The sequence below is a fragment of the Thamnophis elegans genome, chromosome 12 (genome assembly GCF_009769535.1).
Source record: "Thamnophis elegans isolate rThaEle1 chromosome 12, rThaEle1.pri, whole genome shotgun sequence".
Classification (NCBI taxonomy): domain Eukaryota; kingdom Metazoa; phylum Chordata; class Lepidosauria; order Squamata; family Colubridae; genus Thamnophis; species Thamnophis elegans.
This window is the reverse complement of record NC_045552.1, coordinates 6,653,000-6,670,224: the sequence shown is the minus strand read 5'-3', so window position 1 is coordinate 6,670,224 and position 17,225 is coordinate 6,653,000. Positions and strand designations below refer to the sequence as shown.

At 43.0% G+C, this 17,225-nt stretch overlaps 1 protein-coding gene across 1 annotated transcript in view; it reads left to right on the top strand.

Moving 5' to 3' along the window:
- Positions 1 to 16,688, top strand: part of LOC116515572 — a 33,716-nt gene extending 17,028 nt beyond the window's left edge. The window contains 7 exon segments of the mRNA XM_032227692.1: positions 6,418 to 6,502; positions 10,184 to 10,281; positions 10,639 to 10,730; positions 13,871 to 14,075; positions 15,004 to 15,141; positions 15,997 to 16,038; positions 16,041 to 16,688. Of these exon segments, the coding sequence (XP_032083583.1) occupies positions 6,418 to 6,502; positions 10,184 to 10,281; positions 10,639 to 10,730; positions 13,871 to 14,075; positions 15,004 to 15,141; positions 15,997 to 16,038; positions 16,041 to 16,234 (854 nt within the window). The 3' untranslated portion in view covers positions 16,235 to 16,688.
- The last annotated feature ends 537 nt before the right edge of the window (positions 16,689 to 17,225 follow it).

The window sequence follows — 17,225 nt, the reverse complement described above, 5'->3', positions numbered from 1 at the left end:
GAGTTTCCTCAAAATATAAATTTATGAGGAATGTCATATTGGCACAGCTGGTGAAAACCCGACTCTGAAGAACCTGGAGTTTTCCCTCAGCCAAATCAAAACCCCAAGTTTTTATCTCTATCTCCCCCGTCCCCTCACGTTCCCACAGCTCCAACCGGCCTCGCTATGGCAGCCATGAAGAAGATGCTCCCAAAATGGCTTCAGGGCTGACAGTGTGTACATGTGTGAGCTTGTGTCCTGAGGCCTGGTTCTGAATGGGCCACGGCCCAGAGGTTGGGGACCCCTGCTTTAAAATAGAATAGAATGACAGACTTGGAAGGGACTTGTAAGTCTTCTAATCCAACTCTAGGCAGGAAACCCTACGCCACTTCAGACAAATGGTTATCCAACATCTTAAAAACTTCCAGTGTTGGAGCATTCACAACTTCTGGAGGCAAGTTGTTCCACTGGTTAATTATTCTCATTGCCAGGACATTTCTCTTTAGTTCTAAGTTGCTTCCCTCCTTGATTAGTTTCCACCCGTTGCTCTTTGTTCTACCCTCAGGTCAGTGGTGGGTTTCAAAAATTGTTGGAACCTACTCTGTGGGTGTGGCCTCCTTTGTGGGAGTGGCTTGCTACCCATGTGACCGGATGGGAGTGGCTTGCTGCCCATGTGACCGGATGGGAGTGGCTTGCCGCCTATGTGACCGGATATGAAATTATGAATTAGTACTTAGGTCGGTCCAAGTAGCTATTCAGAAGTTAGTGGTTAGAAGGAATCGTAAAGCAAGATATGGAATTAAAACCAGAAATATTTTGTTGGCTATTTGAAAGGGAGTATAATATATATTTAATTTTACACATGTTAGCAGCTGCTGGAATTGTGTTTGCACAACAGTGGAAAAACAGAGATATGTAAATGAATAAATATTACAATGTTCAGGAATAAATAAATTGACAATTAAAATCAAGAAGGTTTTGAATACTTTTTCACGTGGGATTGGTTTTAGCAATTGCCAACTAACGGAAACAGAAATTAGAAACCCAATAGTATGAAAGAAAACACCAATTATGTAAGGAAAGGTCCCTAAAATGTACGAGGAAATATTACTAGATCATTATTAATGCGTAGATAACTGCGGGACATTACACACCCACCAGTGGTGGTTTCAAAATTTTTTGGAACCTCTTCTGTTGGTGTGGCCTGCTTTCCGGGTCCACTGGTGGAACCTCTTCTAACCGGTTCGGTAGATTTGACGAACCGGTTCTACCGAATAGGTGCGAACTGGTAGGAACCCACCTCTGCCTCAGGTGCTTTGAAGAATAGAATAAAACATCATGGTTGTTTTAAAAACACAACATCCGAATCACAGACAACAATTTCTAAAGAAGGGCGTGGATCATTTTCAAAGCTGGTGGCAATTAATCCCAAAAGGAAATTGTATGAAGGTATGCTTAAGTAACACATCTGTTTTGTGAAGGCAAAGCTGTCTGCACCGGTTGATTGCTACAGAAAGGATTGTCAGCCTTTTTTAAAAAAAAAAAAAAGTTTTTTTTTTATATAAACATTTCATTTCGCTTTAAACAGCGTGTCGTCTGGGCACAAATATCTCTGTGCATCAGCTTTCAGCATTTACAATATCATTCACATTAATATTAATCTTAAAATCATAGTATATTAAACAATTAAACATTATTAACCTATTCATTTTTCTCAGCATATCTTCTAAAAAAATACAATGATAACATTAAGCACGATTATCTTCCTCATCATAACACTAACAATTTTCATCTTGTTTATACCTCTATCTTAACATATTTTCTAGTCTAATTTAATATTCTTTCCTTATTTCCAGGATTGTTAGACTTTTTAATCTAGAGCAGTGGTTCTCGACATTTTTTGGGCCAGGCCCCACCTAAGCATCTCTAAAATCCTGAGCCCCACCCCCTGTGATGTATAATTCTTACTTTACTCAAAAAGTGAACTCTACTCGCACAGAAGAAGCCTAAAAGGCCATTAACTTGGTTTAAACAAGGTTCAAATTGCCCCCATTAGAAATCAAATTTGCCCCCTGTGGGATCTGGGCCCCACGCTGGGAACCACTACTCTAGAGAGAACCAGCTTGTATAGGTTTAGTTGCCATGAAAATTACCAGGAGGGGTTCAGTTTACCCAGATTTCAAAAGAATAATTATCTGAATAACTATGAAACTTCTTAATCCTTGAGACTATGACCAATACTTGAAGCTGTAATGTATATTGTTCATCGTTCTTACGTCACTGTTCGGGAATAAAAGATATTGGGTGTATCCTTACTATCAGACACGGCATGGCTAAAAACAACACAGACGCCACAGAATGAGAACTCACAAGTGATAACTAACTTTATCACAATGGACAAGGAGAAAAGTTTCTTTCTTTTACAGTTCATCATAGCCCTTTGCCCACTTAAAAATCTATCCCCCTAGGAGCAAAAATCCCATCGTTTGCCCAATATTGAATAGGCACACAAGATAGGAGGAAACTGCAGAGAACGTGAAGAAACCTTTATTGATAACAGTTCTGAGAAGTTCCGTTGTTGCTCATATAAAAAACTAGCTGAATACCCGTGCTCCGCTAATGTGTTCGGGCTTGATAAAGCGATACTTACAGCTTGAAAATTAATGAGTAGTTACGATTGGACTCTTCTCTCCCCTTCTCTCCCTCAGGCTGGCCCCACCGAAGCTGTTGGAACAGAGTTATTTTCAGGTGGGGAGGGGGAGTAGAACATATAACTCCTTAGTATCAGAGCGTGTTAATAATAATATAAGAAATACTAATGCTCTGGTAGTTGCTTCGAAAAATTCTTTCTTAGCGAGCGCCTAGAAGCCAAGAGGAACATATGAGGCTTTACAGCTCTGGAGATTTCTTGATGTCACCTGAGTGGTATTTCACAGATAGATAGATAGATAGATAGATAGATAGATAGATAGATAGATGGATGGATGGATGGATGGATGGATGGATGGATGGATGGGGAGAGAGAGAGAGAGAGAGAGAGAGAGAGAGAGAGAGAGAGAGCATGGATCTAGAGAGAGGGCTGAAAGCCCTATGAAGCGGTATATAAGTCTACTGCTATTGCTATCTAATGCTGAAATAAGCCATCTGAGAAACAACTTTCAACTTTTCCTTGTAACTATCATCTCACAAGTGGCATTATCCACTAAAAACACAATTTTCACTTTTGCCACAAGACCACCATCATGCCCTGGCATGCGGCTTCCTGGATTTGCATCCTTGGACTGAGAAATGGCTGATGATCTTTGCCTTCTATTCAATCCAACATCTCCACATTTCTGTAGATTCACTTTTGTCTCATTTAAGGCCTCTTGTGATACATGGACTTCAGCTCCCAAGAATTCTCAACAGCGGGCCAGGCTGGCTTCCGAATTATAGGAATGGTTAAGATTAGGTAAAAAGGTAAAGTTTCCCCTTGCACGTATGTGTAGTCGTTCCCGGCTCTAGGGGGCGGTGCTCATCTCCGTTTCAAAGCTGAAGAGCCGGTGCTGTCTGAAGCTGTCTCCGTGGTCATGTGGCCGCCAAAGGTGCACGGAACTCTGTTACCTTCCCACCAAAGGTGGTATCTATTTTTCTACTTGCATTTTTTAAGTGCTTTTGAACTATTAGGTTGGGAGAAGCTGGGACAAGTAATGGGAGCTCACTCCATTACGCGGCGCTAGGGATTCGAACCATTGAACTGCCGACCTTCTGATTGACAAGCTCAGTGTCTTAGCCACTGAGCCACCCTATGATTAAGGTTAGGGGCCAGCAATATGTCTTTTCTGAGTTCCCACTTGGGTGTGATGCCGGAGGAGCAGGGTTCTCTGTGGATCAGTCCCCCAGTACATAATACTACTCTTCAGAGCAGAGACCTCATTTAATTGGGAGAAAGTCAAGTGGCATTTTAAGGAGGGGAAAAATACATGAGCCATCACCGCAGCTCAGCTCCACTGGTCAGCTAGCCTTCGTGTCTTGGGGGGGAGCCACACGCGCATGCATGGAGGCAGGTTGATGTGGAGGGCGCATGCGCATTGCATTCTGGGGGTTCGGCATGCGTGCATTCAGGCACGCACGCACACACTTTGTGCACTCGGTCCAGAAAAGGTTAGCCATCCCTATGGTAGACCAACAACAACTCACTATGTTGTTGCTGGATTCTCTAAACCAAGGATTACCTGCCGTAGCAACTTTAGAATTCCTCCTCAGGCAGCACGTTTACTGAAGGATTTTGTGAGCTTTCGTGTGACATTTCATTTCTACTTTCTTCCATATCTGGAGTAGTTAATCATGTGGGGCAAAGAAAACACGAGGCATTAGAGAACAAAAGGAGTTTCACTTCCTTATGCCAGAGGGCGTAACAAAAGAAGTCCTAACTACTTCTAGAAAATACCAGAAGGAAATAATTAGCATGCTTTGGAGGAGGAGAAATTAAGGAAGATGTCAATTTCTCTCCATTCTCTTTCTGTCTGGTGGTGCCTTTTTTACCCACGAACTCATGGCATGTATGTGTCTAAGGGATTTTAACGTAAGGGATCTCCTGCTATACAGAGATGAAAAACAATACCTTCAGGGCATTTGTCCCAAGATGGGGAATCTGGCCAAAGCTTTCCTAGAAAGCCAGAATGCCACCCAAGCGGCTGATGAATTGGCTACTGTCCTCCAGCCCAACCCCTGCTCAAGAAGGAAGCCCTGTAACATTTCAGACAAATGGATGTCCAATCTCATCTTAAAAACATCCAGCACCCACAACCTCTGGGGACAAACAGTTCCACTGGCTAATTTCTCTAATTGTCAGGAAATTCCTCTTTAGTTCTAGGTTGCTTCTCTCCTTGATTAGTTTCCACCCATGGCTTCTTGTCCTGCCCTCAGGTGTTTTGAAGAATAGGTTCTTTGTGGCAGCCCCTCAAATATTGGAAGACTGCTATCACGTCTCCACTAGTCCTTCTTTCATTAGACTAGACATACCCAGTTCCTGCCACCGTTCTTCATATGTTTCAGTTCCCAGGTGAAAAAATATCTTCAGGGCATTTGTCACAAGATGGGAACCTGGCCAAAACTTACCTCCACCCATTCCATTTTTCCTGGAAAGCCAGCAGTCTACCAATGCAGCTGATGAATTGGCTACTGGCACCCTGATCCATCTACCTCAGTAGGTGTCTAATTGCCTTACCCAATCTGGGTGGGATGTGTGATCCAACATCCATAATTTCCCAGCAAGTAAGGCAGAGGTGGGTTCCTACCGGTTCGCACCAGTTCGGTAGAACCAGTTCATCAAATCTACTGAACCGGTTAGAAGAGGTTTCCACCAGTGGACCCGGAAAGCAGGCCACACCTACAGAAGAGGTTCCAAAATTTTTTGAAACCCACCACTGAAGTAAGGCCATTGCCGAACCTTCCAGGAGTTGGAATCTACTTGTCTGGGATTAGAGTCTTGATCTTATAGGTAAAGGTTCCCCTCCTACGTACATGCTAGTCATTCCCGACTCTAGGGGCGGCGCTCATTTCCGTTTCCAAAGAGCCAGTGCTGTCGAAGACATCTCCGTGGTCATGTGGTCATTCGGCATGACTAAATGCCAAAGGCGCACGGAACACTGTTACCTTCCCACCAAAGGGTGGTTCCTATTTTTCTACTTGCATTTTTTACAACTGCTAGGTTGGCAGAAGCTGGGACAAATAACGGGATTCAAACCGTCAAACGGTCAACTTTTCTGATCCACAAGCTCAGCCTCTTGGCCATTGAGCCACCGCATCCTCTTGATGTTAACATGACCTCAAGGGCATCTTTTTTCAAACTTAGACGGGCAGGGCCTGATATATTTATATCTATTTATTTTGATTCCTATCCTGCCTTACGTTCAGCGCAAGGGGCATCTTCCGATGTTTTCCCCTACAATAACCCCGTGTATGAGATAGGCAGAAGAACTTGCTGCATCTCTTCTGAATCTTCTTCTGGTCCTTTTAATAGTCTGCACAAAGAGAAGCTTCGGGACGAAGGGGAGACGGCCACATGCTAGCCAGGGAATTCTGGGACTTGAAGTCCACACCTTTTTTTCAGATGCTAAGGTTAAGAAACATGGGTTTGAGATGACCTGATATTTCCTGCAGAGGCTTGGCCTGTGATTCCATTCTTTTCATTATTAGAAGACCAAAATCTCCATATTTTTTTGCAATGGCAGGAGTACTAGTGAACCAGAGAGTATTGCCGATCAATACTTAGAAAGCCACTGCGTTTACCAATGCCTGTGCCTTTCTCGTCTTCTAAGACATTTTAAAGATGCACATCTCTCAGTCCAGCACGCTAAACAGAAATACACCTCCAAATGAATCATCTGTTTGCCCCATTATGTTACCATGTTTGTTTTAATCTCATATCCGCTCCGCCCATCCAAATATAAAGAGGCACCAGAACGACGCTGCGCTCTTGTTTTGCCTATAAGCATCGTACCACAAAAGTTATCAAGGAGCCAAAGAGAAAAGTAAACAGGTAAGAGAGGAACTTAGATATTCATGGTGTTAAATCTTTTCAATTTGCGCCTGGGAATTGCTTGAATGGAGCTACGAAGGAAAATGATTTGTTCCGGCTTTACTCTGTTGTTGTTTTTTTCCAAAGAATTTTTTTATTTTTTTTATTCTCTTACATACCATTTTAAGTATACATTCAAATAATTGTTATTATTTTTTACATTTATCATTCTTACACATTTATTATTTCATTTAATAGGTCATGATATACAGTTTGGGTTGCTTTATCACCTTCGCTTCCTCCTGTTGTAATACCCCTTGTTTCCCCTTTCTTTTTTTCCCTCTTTCCCTTCTCTACTTTCTTCCTTCCTCCTCTCCTTCTCCTTTCTTCCTTCCCTTCCCTTTCTCCTACCCTGTCTCTTCTCTGTTGCGTAGACATTTGGGGATTTTCTTGGGAGGGGAGAGAACACTGTTTGTGTGAGGTTTTTATTTTTTATTTTTTGCTACCGGGCCAGATATTCTTGGCTCTTGGAATCACTATGGAGAAGGCCAGGAAATGGGAAAGGTTAGGTAACCCAATAGTGCCCTGGTAGTGACCGATAGAAATTTTGAAGTCCTGGCTTAGTGGCTAAGACACTGAGCTTTTTGATCAGAAAGATCGACAGCTTAGTGGTTTGAATCCCTAGCACCACATAACGGAGTGAGCTCACATTACTTGTCCCAGCTTCTGCTAACCTAGCAGTTCGAAAGCATGTAAAAAAGGCAAGTAGCAAAAATAGGAACCGCAGTGGTGGGATTCAAATAATTTAACAACCGGTTCTCTGCCCCAATGATTCCTTCCAACAACCAGTTCACCAAACTGCTCGGAAACTTAACAACCGGTTCTCCCGAAATGATGCAAACTGGCTGAATCCCACCACCGCCTTCAGTGTTTAGTCATGCTGGCCACGGAGACATTTTCGGAAAGCACTGGCTCTTCAGCTTTGAAACGGAGATGAGCACTGCCCCCTAGAGTCGGGAACAACTAGCGCATATGTGCGAGGGGAATCTTTACCTTAGGTATCTAGAGAGCTTCATTTCCATCCATCATTCCTCATGGACCTCTTTGAGGAAGGACTGCAAAAAGTGCCACGTTTTACTTCCCCCTGCAGTGAAATACGTTTTAAGCATTTGCAGGTTTATTTACTCTTTCGTCGATTTATTTCGATTTTTGTGCCACATCTGACAAGGTTTCTCCATCTCTTGAGATGTCTGCATTTTGAGGCCGGAGGCAACTGGGATGGTTTACATGAAGTTATATAATACTAGGACTGGCTCAATTCATAAATTTGCAGCTGTTGCTTTCATCTTTTTCACTAATTTGCATAGGGGAAAAAAGGCGCACCTGCCCAGGAACCAGAGTCACCTCTGATATCCTCAAATATATCCCTCTTTTTCGACCTGTAGGCATGGCTACTACTTTTGTGCTCATTCTAATTGCTTCCTGCTAGCTATGATCTATTGTTTTCCATTGGCATGTTGTGGGCCTTTAAAGCACAGAGTGTTTGTTCTAGTTAAAGATATAGTCACTCAGCCTGTTAATTATTTAAAAGATCCATCAGCTGCTGTTTTATGTGTGTGTGTGTGTGGGGGGGAATAGCACTGGGCTTAATACCACCCATATGCTCATTTGTGCAAAATAGTCCAGAAGAATTAAAACGAAGCACAATAATGGCACAAAATGGCTTTTTATAGCAAACCGCAAGATGTTTAACTCTATCTCTACTCTAGATTAGAATTAAAAAAAGGTGCAAGAAGTTTTTTTTAAAAAAAAAACTTTCTTTGTCCCTTGTTAGGGGTCTTTAAAAATTCATTTGAAAATATGAAAAGCAAGGTATTAAAAACTGGAGCACCGATAGAAAAATATATATAGATAAATGGCATTTATATGATGAAGTGGGTGGGTGGGTAAAAAAAAAACCTCAGATCTTCTAGATACATTATGGTGATTCAAAGAAAGCTAACCAACAAAAAAAGATTATACAATACTACTCTGTTTTCCTCAAAATAAGACCTATCCTGAAAATAAGCCCTACTCCCAAAAGAATCCCTAGTTAAGACCCCACCCACTCCGTTGCACCTGGCTACATGGGGTGGGGCGAGACACACAGGTACAAATCAAGCTAGGGTGGGGATGGGGAGTGGAGCTGCTCACTAGCCGAGGTGGCGCAGTGGTTAGGGTGCAGTACTGCAGGCCACTTCAGCTGACTGTTATCTGCAGTTCAGCGGTTCTAATCTCACCGGCTCAAGGTTGACTCAGCCTTCCATCCTTCCGAGGTGGGACTCTGCGGTCACTTGTTGCTGCTTACGCTTGTGGCCCTCTAACCTCCTTTTCACCATCAGAGGTGCCATCAAAGCTCATTTCTCGGGTGTGGAGGCCTTTCCTGAAGGCCTCTGATGACAAAATGGAGGCTGGGGGCCCTGCGTGTGAGCATCGGCAAACAGCCGCAGCCGCAGTGGGCCAGCAGTGGCCACAAGATATCCCCTGAAAATAAGACCTAATGCTGCTTTTGAAGGCCAAAAATAAAATAAAATAAGACCACGTCTTATTTTTTTTTGGGGGGGGGGGGGAAATGGTACTGATGGGATTATAACATTTATTGAGGTTCATCATAAAATACAGCAGTCTGCAATTCTTGAAGTACTGCCACGCAGGGAAGAGGGTATAGATTTTTTTTCTCCCTAGCACTCGAGAATCCTACAAGAAGTTACAAACTGAAGCTACCTAGAGAAAGATTCGAACTTGGTAAGATGGCATCTCCTGATTATGACTGTTATGAAGCAGTTGGACAACCTACCTCCTGGAGTTGTGGTGGCTTCACCATTGGGAGTGTTGAAGCAAAGGTTGGATAGCCAATGGTCTAAATCATGCGTCTCAACCTTGGCAACTTCAAGAAGCGTGGACTTCAACTCCTAGAATTCCCCAGCCAGCCTTGCTTCTCAGCAATTTTAAGAAGTGTGGACTTCAACTCCCAGAATTCCGCAGTCAGCAAAGGGACTCTATAGGTTTGAAATTCAGTTTTTGTCAACAGCCTCATAATTCTTCAACTCTTGCTTAGTTACTCTGCCAAGGCGTCAACCCCAGATACAATCAAGCTGGCTTCCTGAAGGAAGTTCCAGGATTCCCCCTTTCCAATCAGGTCTACAAATTAAGAAGTTTTTTTTGTGCGGTCCTCCCATTCACTTAATTACCTATTCTGATCCTTTCCCCTTTTCAGAAATCAGCCAGGGTCAGCCAGGGCAAGCATATTTATATTATTTTATTTAGGTTTGTACAGTATTTATTTAAATGCAAGCACATTTCTTTTTCCCTGTGGCTCTCAGCCAAAACTAAGTGCCCAACAAAAGATAGAATTTGTCATTTAGGGTGGGGAAGGCTTGGTTATGAAGAATTGGAAATCTTAGTTATTTCTAAGCCATCATGAATAGAAGGTAATTTCTATTTCCTCCACTGTAAATGTACACCTTTGAAGCAACGTTTCTCCCAAATATGCTCATTATTTTCCAGTCAGAGAATTTTAGAGATAAAAAATTTATATATATATAAAAAACCCTATCCAACCCATGATTCACCAGTTTCATTAGCTTCCCTCCAAGTTCTCCGTTGTTCGTTTGCTATATTAATTCTCTCTGCTCTTTCTCCCTACAAATTTCTAACCTGAAGAAATTCGTTGTTGGAACATTTATCTCTGCAAACGGAAAGTTCTCCATTCCCAGAAAACAATGAAGTACCTTATTTTTTCACTGCTTTGATCACTACAGGTAAGTCCGGTAAACACTGGATTATAGCCTCTAGACTGGGAGGGCGGAAGGCGAAGTGTGATGAAATAGTTATCCACTGTAATTGGAGATTATTGATCGATTAACATTAACATCCATGGTTTTCTTACAGATGTTCATTACCCTGATAAAGTACCTTGATGGTGTTACCTAGCTGGTAATGATGACCATGTATTGATGCATAAGCCACGATTAGGACACTTTTTACAGGGTCAAGAAGGTGCACTGGTCACCATTCATGGAAAAAGAATTAGATTAGAAAGCATAAATAAATAAATCATTAGTGATGCTTTTCCATTCCAAATTATGTTATTTTATTTTCTACCCCACCCCAAACAGCAAATGCCCTGGCCTGCCAATGTAAACCGTGTTCAGAAGCAACTTGTCAAAATGCGGAGAACTGTTATTCATCTGACTACGAAATCTTTACCGTAAATGCTGACACTTCCTGTTTGCTTTTCTGAATATCTACTTCTAGGAACTTTCTCAATTGAAAGAGAGGGAAGGAGGGAGGGAAGAGGAAGAATGAGAGAAGAGGAGAAAGAGAAAAGGAAAAGACAGGGCTAGTAGAGGATAAAGAGAGAGAGAGAGAAAGAAAGAAGAAGGAAGGAAGCAAGAGAGAAGAAAAATGGGAAGAGAGAGAGAGAAAAGAAAGAAAGAAGAAGGGAAGCAAAAGAGAGAGAGAAAGATGGGAAGCAAAAGAGAGAAGAAAAGAAGAAAGAAAGAAAAAGAAAAGAAAGGAAGCAAAAGAGAGAGAGAAAGATGGAAGCGAAAGAAAGAAAGAAAGAAAGAAAGAAAGAAGAAAGAAAAAGCGAAGAGAAAAGAAAGAAAAAGAAAAGAAAGAAAGGAAGGAAGCAAAAAAGAGAGAAAGATGGGAAGCGAAAGAGAAAGAAAGAAAAAAAAAAGAAGATGGGAAGCGAAAGAGAGAAAGAAAGAAAGAAGAAGGAAGCAAAAGAGAGAGAGAAAGATGGGAGCGAAAGAGAAAAGAAAGAAAGAAAAGGAAGGAAGGAAGCAAAGAGAGAAAGAAAGATGGGAAGCGAAAGAGAGAAAGAAAGAAGAGAGAAGGAAGAGAGGAGAAACAAGGAAACAGGAAGGCTACCCTGATTGCCTCCACAGAAAAGCCAAGCTTCCATTCTCGTACAATCGAAAACTCAAAGAAGCAGTAAAAATTCTGCCACACTCAGTGGCTCAGTGGCTAAGACGCTGAGCTCGTCGATCAGAAATGTTGGCAGTTCGGCGGTTCAAATCCCTACCGCTGCGTAACGGAGTGAGCTCCCGTTACTTGTCCCAGCTTCTGCCATCCTAGCAGTTCGAAAGCATGTAAAATGCAAGTAGAAAAATAGGAACCCACTTGGTGGGAAGGTAACAGCGTCCATGCGCCTTTGTTGGTTAGTAATGCTGGCCACATTACCATGGAGATGTCTTTGAACAGCACTGGCTCTTCAGCTTTGAAACAGAGATGAGCACCCCCCCCAGAGTTGAGAATGGCTAGCACATATGTGCGAGGGGAACCTTTACATTTACCTAAAACGCCTGTATTTGAGAATCTCCTTTAAAAGTCACAATTTTATTAATATTTTGGGGACACACACACCACCAAACCTCCAATGATCCCTGTTGCAGTCTCTGTTCATTTAAAACTGGAGTGTGGAGTGGGTGGGTGGTAGAGATGGTGTTTAAGCATCATGGCTGAAAAAGTCCTTGAAGTTACCTTTCCATAATGCCAGAAATTGTGAAAATTTATACCACATTTAATTGTTGGGAAACTCAGCCGAGTCTCTGTAGAGTAGACCTAAAAGGTGAAGGCACAGGATCCTAACTCCACACCTGGACTCCACTGAGAAATGTCAATTGTGGGGGGGGGGACCTCCCCCTAGAAGTATGAAATATTTGGGGGATATTAAAAGTGGCAGAACACTATATTTCCCCAAAGGAGAAATGGAGCTTCCTGCATTGCAAAACAGCCTCCAGCAGATGGAGAAATCTTTAGAAATGAATATTTGTGCCCCATTAAGAATCCACACCAATCCTTCATAAACAAAATAGCTTTAGCTCAAATGAAGGAATTAAAGAAGGACAGCAGATGGTCTTAACCACATTCATTGAGAAAGTGGAAACAAAAGGGCCCCATTAAGAAAGGCAGCTGGAGGAAATAGGTAACAGCATAAATTAATTACATCTCTTTGGCAGGATTAAGCCAAAGGAAGCTTTAGACCAGTAATGTCTAACCCAGTGTTTCTCAACCTTGGCAACTTGAAGATGTCCGACTTCAACTCCCAGAATTCCCCAGCCAGCATTCGCTGGCTGGGGAATTCTGGGAGTTGAGGTCCGGACATCTTCAAGTTGCCAAGGTTGAGAAACACTGGTCTAACCTTTTTGATGTTGTATGCTGAAAGCCCATGAGTTCACCCATAATGCAATCGCGTTATTCACACGTTGTTAACACGTTATTAACGCAATACCACCACCACCACCACGTGCACATACATGGCAGAGACCCAAAAACCATCTGGCTTGCGCGAAGCACACACACATACACAGTGGAGCTAAGCTGGGGCGACGGCTTGCGCGCCAGCAGATAGGGCTTTGCGTGCCACCTGTTTGCCATCCCGGCTGTAGACCCATTACTAGCTTTTATGGAAACAAGCCAGCCAAAATCAAATAACAAACCTCACAAGCAAACCTTAAAAAGTGCTGTAAAAAAAGAAAAGAAAGAAACCTATATAAAAGTACAAAGCAAACCAATTGGTCAGCTGTCCCAGAACTTCACGCTGTGTGTGTGTGTGTGTGTGTGTGTGTGTGTGTGTGTGTGTGTAGAGGTTCTGCTCAAGAAATAAACGGACCTTTCTTTCTTCAGCAGCCTCCATTTTTTCTTGGCTTGGACCTGGATTTCTTTCCAACATAGCAATAGCAATAGCAGTTAGACTTATATACCACTTCGTAGGGCTTTCAGCCCGCTCTAAGCGGTTTACAGAGTCAGCATATCGCCCCCAACAATCCGGGTCCTCATTTCACCCACCTCGGAAGGATAGAAGGCTGAGTCAACCTTGAGACGGTGAGATTTGAACCGCCGAACTGCAGATACAGCCAGCTGAAGTGGCTGCAGTACAGCATACAACATTACAGAGCCGTGATAGTGAACCTATGGCATGCGTGCCAGAGGTGACATGAAGAGGCCTCTCTCTGGGCCTGTGCGGCGTCACCAGCTGCTCCTCTGGATTCCGGTTATGCGCATGCGTGCCAGCCAGCTGGTCTTCGGGTTTCCAGTTCTCCAGCATGTGCATATGCACTTGCCCATGCGTGCTTTGTTCCGATTTGGGCACAGGGTTCCCCATCATGGTTATAGGGTTCTCAATCATCCAGGTCATGGTTGTCCCAAAAGTGCTTTTCCAAAAGGGAATGGGAGTTTCTTGGCTTTTCTCCCTGAAAATGTTTTTCGTCTCATGCAGGAAGCTTTTTCGAGAAACGTTTTCAAGGGGAAGACATCAAGAAGGTCCCGCTGCCATTTGTAAAGCAGCCTTGGGGATTACTGAGCAGTGCTTTTAACAAATGGCAACAGTTGTCTTTTCAGCTCCTTTGTAACACAGTTTTCCTCCCGCCTACAGAGAAAACACAACACTTAAAGCCAACAATTAAAGGATGCCAGTCCAACACATCGGAGCCAAATATCTGCAAACGAAGCTTTGTCATCATGTCCTCTGAAAGTGATTTTTATCTGATGAACAATGTTACATGCTGTAAAAGCGCAGATTCATGCAATAAGGATATCACTGCACGTAGGTGGAATCACTGTTTGATTTTTAAATCTGCTTTTATTTGCATTTCTCTCCCCCCCTGATTGCCATTTCATCCTGCCCCCATTTTAATAGCAATCTCTCTGGATGGAATTCTTACTGTATTCTTACTTAGCCCTACATGGTTTAGGACCTGGCTACCTGAGAGACCGCCTCCTGCCACTTACCTCCCAACGGCCAACAAGATCGCACAGGTTGGGCCTCCTCCGGGTGCCGTCGACCGGACAATGCCGCCTGGCGACCCCCCCGGGGGAGGGCCTTCTCAGTAGCTGTGCTGGCCCTGTGGAACGATCTACCCGTTGAGATCCGGACCCTTACCACTCTCCCGGCTTTCTGTAAAGTCACCAAGACCTGGCTGTTCCAGCAGGCCTGGGGCTGTTGATTAATATCCAGCCCCACTTAGACGGAATGCATGATGTGGAATTTTAATAATTGTATCTTTTTAGTCTTAATTTTTAATATGTTTTTTTACCTTGCCTGTAAGCCGCCCAGAGTCCCAAGGGAGTGGGCGGCATACAAATCTTATTAAACTAAACTAAACTAAACTTATTAAACTGTGTAGTTAGGTGACTGTATTTATAATGCACCAGGTAAACCCGCAAGGTAATGAAGGAACATTAGGCTTAAATGTCTAAATCGTCCATTAAAATGTCTGGACCTCAGGAAATTAGACCTAAACGTCCCTTCAATCCAAAGCAGAGGTCACACCTCCAGCTGTTGATTCACAACAGCACCGTTCATTGTGCGGGGAATGAATATCTGTCTTTCTACAAATTTTGGGGAGTGGTATCCCCCAAAACAGAACTGGATTAGATTTCCCCTCCCAAATAACCCTGGGATAATTTTGCTCATGGAAGTAGCGCAGAAGGTTCGGCTCAGCCCTAACTCATTGATGTCTTAATTCTTCCAGCACTTAACAAGAATAGTCCCAACAGTAAACTGGTTTGCCCATCATGCTTTGCTTTCGCTAAAACATGTGAAGCTAAATTAATGAAATGCAACGATCTCCAGAAGAAATGCTTCAATATCACCGGGAAAATCACAAAAGGTAAATCAGTGTTGTGGCCCACCAGTGGAGCTGGCAGAAGATTCGGACAGTGAGGAGGTTGGGGAGGAACATGGGCCAGTCCTGGAGTCTGGGGAAGGCTCTGATGAGGGCTCTGGGTTGGAGGCAGAGAGGGGACAGAACCATATGCCATTTATCAGCTGCCTTTGGAGTCAGACATAAGTGAGGCAGACGAACAGCTGGAGCCTGTTCCCAGTGTGTGCATGCGCAGAGTGGCCAGACGAAGGGAACAACTAAAGAGCAGGGGTCGATTTGGGAGTAAGTCCAGATGAGGAATGGCCCCTCCCAGAGGAAATAAAAGAGGAGCGAAAGGGGAGTGGAGTTTGCAGGAGACAATTAGTTTGCTTAATTGGTTTGTAACTCTCCAAGACTCCTTGCCAAGTTTTGCAGATATCGGCCTGTCAGCTCTCCAAGCCAGATACAGTCTGTGACTATAAATCCTCTTTAGGGAAGTGAATGGGCACAGAATTCACTGTAAATTAAGAAAAGGGGATTTTGCCAGGACAAGGAGTTTGTTTCATGCTCTTGGGAAGCCTCAATCAGAACAATCAGAGACACGGCATAGATTCATTACATTTTAATCCAGACCCTCATCCCAAAAGCTGTATCCGCTTCTAACAGACTCGACTTAACCACAGTTGAGCTGTGGCATTTCTATTGCAAACAAGTCAGGATCTGAGGAATTGCTTGCCAAGAATAAAAATAAATAAAAAAAGCAATTCACTCATTTTTAGTGAAAATGGCGGCGGATGGAAGGGTGGGGGGACAAATTCAGCATTGCTCCTGGGGAGAAAAACATGCTAATTCTAGTCCCTCCCCTATCCTTTGATTTCACAGCAGGAGCTGCAGCTCAAGATTTCACTGCCAAGGGATGTGCTGTTGAAACCAAATCTTCAAAAAAGATGAGAAGCTGGTCTTTGGAGACACAACTTATACACTTGAAGCTGTCAGTTTTCAGGATGCCAAAAGTGGTGCCAGCCAGATTTCCAGTTGCCTATCTTTTGCTATCCTTCTGCCCAGTGTCCTTTGGGTTGCTACTGGACAGATCCCTGTATTAACCCCAACCTGCCAATGACCTCTCGACTTCAAATGTGTGTGTGTGGGGAATCTCCCATTGAATTGTACCAAGGAATCCGAGAGGTTTTGGCTTCAGCAATTGTTGGTGCCCAGTGTGTCTCAATTGCTGGTTTTTGAGTCTCTCTGTGTGTGTGTCTCTCTCTCTTTTCTCTTTGTTCAGTAAAAAGGGATTTAATGTATCCAATTATGCATATCTTAAATAAGAATAGAAATGAACGTTGGTGTTAAGGATGCCACGCAAGTACAGGAATCCCAACGATACAGATGTTGTTTATTTAATGAGATTTTACATAGTGGTTTGAAAAGGCTTGGTTAAGATTGGAATAGATTAATTGATTTAAATAATTAAGCTTCCAACGATTGAGTTAAGGCTACAATCATCATACTGAAGAACAAAAATATATATTGCTGTGTCATTTTTTTTCTGATGATGTATGATTCCCATCTAAGGGCACCCTTGTGTATGTGTGTGTGTGACATTGTAATGGAATGTCTCTTATAAGACAATGCCATCTTTCATTTTTTCTTATATTTTAAAAAAAATCAACTCAGAATAATGTGCCTGGCAATTATTATTTAAATAAAAAACAAATTAGCAAACTGTGTTCAGAAGCAAATCAATGGCATCTATTTTCATATAAATGCAGTGGTGGGATTCAGCCGGTTCGGACCAGCTTGGACAAATCGGTACTTATATCCAGCAGCTGGGGCCGCCCACCCACCCACCTTGGCGCTATCCTCGTCTATATAATCACCGTGGTTTTGATACAGAGCACATGCGCGCAAGGCACACATGCAAGCAAAGTTATCCCATCTTATACAATTGGCGTGGTTTTGACACAGTGCACATGTGCGCAAGGCCCATGCTCACATTTTTATTCTGGGCTAACGGGTTGTTAACTTATGTGAAGCCCACATCTGTATAAATGGTGTAAGGTCATTGATGGGAGACAAGATTGGAACATGTTCATAGAATTTTAGGACTGGAA